General features: G+C 45.6%; 1 protein-coding gene across 2 annotated transcripts; it reads right to left on the bottom strand.

Annotated features, from left to right (window-relative positions):
- Positions 1–1887: 1887 nt before the first annotated feature.
- LOC130211673 (RNA-binding protein 4B-like) lies at positions 1888–4637 on the bottom strand. 2 transcript variants are annotated; one of them, XM_056442592.1, is made up of 4 exons: positions 4565–4637; positions 3621–4050; positions 3348–3521; positions 1888–2471 (listed from the first exon to the last, which is right to left on the bottom strand). In XM_056442592.1, the coding sequence occupies exons 2-4, from the start codon at positions 4027–4029 to the stop codon at positions 2434–2436; spliced, it is 621 nt and encodes a 206-aa protein (XP_056298567.1). In that variant the 5' UTR covers positions 4030–4050; positions 4565–4637; the 3' UTR covers positions 1888–2433. The 2 variants fall into 2 exon arrangements, with proteins under 2 accessions (XP_056298567.1, XP_056298566.1); XM_056442591.1 differs by having other exon boundaries at positions 2857–3521.
- Between the last annotated feature and the right edge of the window lie 245 nt (positions 4638–4882).

Here is a 4882-nt window from a genome sequence, read left to right on the forward strand (position 1 = left end):
AAGTCAAAGGGGAAAATACTCCACCCAGACAGAACACCCTTTTTATATAATGTAAAATAAAAGAATACATATTTCTAAAAAAGGTCTGTCTTCAGAAAGAACAAACATGTTTTTCTCAACTTAAAAGAAACAGAATGATAACAGCTGTAGAAAGCTTCGGCATTTGTTTCAGGGTGAGTAAGTGATAAGAGTAGAATAGGCCTGGGTAGTATTGAAGTATTGTACCATTAAATGTTAACCAGCCTCCAGGTCTACTGTGACCCTGCTTGACACTAAATATATATATGCTTAAATAATGTGTATACACCCTCATGCTAAATGTTTCTGGTCCAAATAATAAAGTGTGGGTAGGAGGAACCCGTAAGTAACGCAATGCATTACATGTAATTACAGCAGCAACGAGGCGGTAACCAGGACGACGGGCAAGACATTAGTGAACGGGGACACGGAGCTGGGGATTGAAACATTTTATTCATACAGGTCAACTCAATGCAAAGTACTGTCACTATGTCATCCATGGAAGTTGTGTAAAATCAATGTACAAAAATGATGTCATTGCAGCTTTAATTGATGTTTGACAACAGTTTATAAATGTATGGCTGCAAGACAAAGTGTATAATGTACTTATTTTTTCCAGGTCTGTTCAGTCAAACTCTTTAGGAGCCAAACCGAGCGACCAGGACTGCTTCTCTTTAACGGTCAAATTTGAGAAACCACGGTCTTCAAAGCCTGATGACTCGAATGCCTAGAAAATGACTATATATATTTATACACGCATACATATATATATATATATATATATACACACACAGTCATTTTCTAGGCATTCTAATCCATCAGCCTTTTAAGTCTGTGGTTTCTACTATTGCTACTACTGGTCAAAAGTTTTAGAACACTTCCATTTTTCCACTTTTAATTGAAATGTCAGCAGTTCAAATCCAGTGAATAACCTGAAATGCCACAAAGGTCAGCGACAAACTGCCAGAGGTTAAACAAAAAAGTGTGTAAGTTACCAAATATTGAAAAATAATGCACATTTCAGAGTGTTCAGAGCCTTTTCAAGGGAACAATTAATTAAAGGTTAACAACTTGCAGCTGTTGAAAGTTGATACTAACAATTCCCACAGGTGTCTCAACTTTAGTTGATTACTTACAAACCTGTCTGTATCAAAGCAGTGTGGGAACAGACGGTGTTACTACACCCTCTGAAGCTTTATGTGGACAGTAGTGTACAGCAGGAAGTAGAATATTGCTCCTATGATGGCAAGAAAAAGGAAGACAGACCGTTATAACCCTTAAAAGTGGAGGTCTTTCCTTTAGAGAAATTGAGGTGTTCTAAAACTTTTGACCGGTAGTACATATATATATATATATCTGTAACTTAGCAGCAAACACAGGCTATAGAGATGTACACACTGAGTAGGTAGTTGCGTGTCAACCATGACTAACTACAAAGGGTGCATATGAGCGTGTCCTGAAGGCCCATGGACTTACCTGGTCACTCTGAAGGTCTCCAGCAGCCTCTGATGTCATCTCACCCCAGATAAGCTAGTCCCAGTTATGCGAGCTCACCTGGTGGGGAATGGCAGGAGTGGGATGCGCCCTCATTCACCTAAACCCGAACGTGAAGTCTCACTTTTGGCGCTAACGGGGGAAACGTTACGCGGCAATGAGGCGAGGTGCAGCGTTCCAGACAAGACCAGGAGAGAGATTAAAGCAACGGAACGATTTCGTTTGTTTGTTTGACGGGAAATCACAAAGAAACGAAGATTGATTTTATGGAGGCGGTTGTCTTTTTAGAATGTTCGAAGCAAGGCAAGCGGTTACAATGAGGGTTTGGGGTTTTTTTAAGCGCTCGGCATGAGTTTGGGCACATCGTGAACAACATTACTGCACAAATCCGTTTATTAAAAACAAGTTCGACAATGGACAGGTACATGTGAGCGCTCTGCGGTAACCGTCCTGTGAACGGTTACGTTCTACATTTAGCAGTTTTTAAGTTTCACAGCAACGCCACACGGCGGTTTGGTTGTCGATGGGAAAGCGGTACATTATGGAACCAACGTGCAGATTTAATTTAATACCAACCATTATTTAGTCCAGTTAAATCTACAGCCACAATTATCGACTGCTACTGAAAGGATCGGCGTACTACGGTCACACACAACATCAGCACACTACTTTTTCCAAAACGGAAATGTACAAAATAAAAAAAAAATCGCCTAATTCAGATGTCAAGCATATAAAAGAAAATACTAGAGCACAATGACAAACTAAAACAATCAGGGGGGGAGGAAACGAGTAAAAACTGTCCAAAATTAATAAAAAACAAAAAACAGACGTGGACGTCGGTAATTCGGTTTCCTCCTGTGCGCATCGCAGTGGAACGCAACGCGCTCAGCCACAGACGGGGAGAGGATAGTGTCACGTGCATCAGAAGGCGGCGAGCGGCGACGCAGTTGACGACGATCCTGAAAAAAGAGCAAATGACACTCATGAACTGTCTGCAGCCGTTGATACAAGGAACGTTGTTCCGTCTGAATTAACTGCACGTGGAGTTCTGCATCGAGTTTCGTTCAGTCGGAGATCGTAGGCTGCGGCTTAGGCTGCATTTCACGGAGTATGCCACTTTTATACTTTTTAGATTCGTGTTAATTTTTAGCTGGATTTCACGGGAGTGCACAGGCGTGCATTGGCAGCGCATTAACAACTTGTTGAAGAGCACTTCGGACGCATGCTTCTCCACACAACAGCTGGAGCGGGCAGGACAACTGACAAGCTGCCTCTGCCTCGACAGGGACGAACGGCAGTTTCAGAGAAGATACCAACACCAGTCGACCTCAGACCTATTCTCACCTTCACATGCCCGGGCCTTGCTTAATAAGCGTAGCGTGCAGGTGGTGGCGGAGGCAGCCGTTCTGCGTAGGGGTCCCTGGCGCGTGGAACTCCATATGCCGGGACCCGGGAAACCGGAGAGAGTCGGGAGCGCTCGTAGGAGTAGCCATTATTAGCATTAGGGGGCATTGGCGCGGTGGGCGCCCTCCGTAGGGGACTGCGATCTCGGGCGTAGTACGAGGACGGCGGTGGTGGGGGAGGACGGCGGTCGAACGGATCAAGCGACGAGGGCATAAGACGGTCTCGCACAACGGCTGAGGGGGGAGGCGGCGGAGGAGGAGGAGGAGGGGCGCCGGCACGTTGGTCTTCGTAGGGGGCCATGCCGTACGGACGAGCTCTGTACTTCTCATAGTAATCTACCACGCCGTATCTTTCCCTGTCACCCTCATAAGGTCGTTCAGGATAAACTGCTCGTCTCGGGGGAGGAGGTGGCAGAGGAGGGGCGGGGTAACCTGGGGGCATATGGCCAAGGCGGCCTCTCATGAAGCTGGGTGGGGGAGGCTCGTGCCCCTCTCCTGGGTAGCGAGGGGGCCAATAGCCACCCCTGTCTGGGGGAGGAGGTGGGTAGTCTTCTCGTTCATCTTGTCTGGGACGGCTCTTAGAAATCTGGACATGGATGCGTTTGCCTAAATACAAGCAAAAATACAGATAAAAAGGGGGAAACTTGTTAAGTTAAAGAATCATAACAACAGATGTACTTATTTTACTTCATGCTCCTTTCTCACCTTGAAATTCTGTATTGTCCAGTCCCTTAATGGCATCCATGGCCTCGTCGGAGTTGGACATGTGTACAAAAGCAAAATTCTTAACGATAGCGCACTCTGTGACTGAGCCGTACTCTTCGAAGAGAGTGCGGAGCTCGTCATCAATCCCCTTTTCTACGTTAGCTACATGCAGTTTGATGGAGCCCTGGTTCTTCCCGTGGCTGGCCTCCACGTTGATCGGCGTGCCGTGAAGCTTGTAGAGGTGCAAAGTCTTAATGGCTTTGGTGGCGGCCTTGCGGTCGTCCATGTGGATGAAGGCGTAGTTCTTGATGATGGCACATTCTGTGACCGTGCCGTGTTCCGCAAAGAGAGCCTTGATTTCCTCCTGGTCCGACTCACGTGGCAGGTTTCCCACAAAAATCTTCACCATTGTTAGAGATCTGTTTCAGAGCTAATTTAAAGTGGAGGGATGGGGAGAGAAAGAAAAAAACATGTGAATACACATTGCACCAACAACCTTTGAACATCGAGCGTTATGGTAAACAATCTAGATTTAACTACACCAAAAAAATAATGTAATACTAGTATCGTGTGTATTAAACGGGCCTGTTCATTGCAAAATGGCCGACGTCAGTTTCACTGACGCTGGAGGTAACTCGCTTTAATTTACGGATTTGTACACAAGTTATCTGCCGTGAACTTATAATGATATCGAAACGTCTCTTTCATCTTTATTACTGTAATGCCGGCGTGTGAAATTCCCAAACTAAGTATATCTTAGTGAAGCCACTCTGCTCGTGCTAGCTGTTAGCTTGGCAGTGCATCCACGCTATCGCACAAAGCACCACAAGCGCAGCCGAATAGCGGTGAGTGAATAAATATTCAACCGTTAGGATGTGTTGCGGGATTTTTGTCTTGCAGAAAATTGTATACATCAATACCCATGCGTGTGCATTTAAGTTTACCTTTATATCGGGAGTCTCGACAAAGAATTCAAACCGCTTTCGAGAAATTTCCTTAAACCGAGTCTACTTCCGCTTATCTTTTCTCCGCTTTGCAACATCCTGTCTGACAGCTTGAGGAACGACCCGCCCTACTCGGCCTCCGATTGGCCGAAACTCGATGCCTTGGTCGGCTGGATTGGGTAGTTTTAAGGTTGAGGCGTGTGATTGGTTAGGTTCGGGGTAAATACATAAAATAAGCCAATCGCGAGGCAGAGGGGGCGGGAGTCTCTTTCTTCTTCGTCTATTTTGTGGTATTAATGCAGATCACAGTCAACCCAT

The sequence above is a fragment of the Pseudoliparis swirei genome, chromosome 21 (genome assembly GCF_029220125.1).
Source record: "Pseudoliparis swirei isolate HS2019 ecotype Mariana Trench chromosome 21, NWPU_hadal_v1, whole genome shotgun sequence".
NCBI lineage: Eukaryota > Metazoa > Chordata > Actinopteri > Perciformes > Liparidae > Pseudoliparis > Pseudoliparis swirei.

Coding starts and splice junctions, on each gene's coding strand:
- LOC130211673 (XM_056442591.1), bottom strand. CDS start 4,029: ATGGTGAAGATTTTTGTGGGAAACCTGCCACGTGAGTCGGACCAGGAG. Junction 3,522..3,620: donor GGACAATACAGAATTTCAAG/GTGAGAAAGGAG, acceptor GCTTGTATTTAG/GCAAACGCATCCATGTCCAG.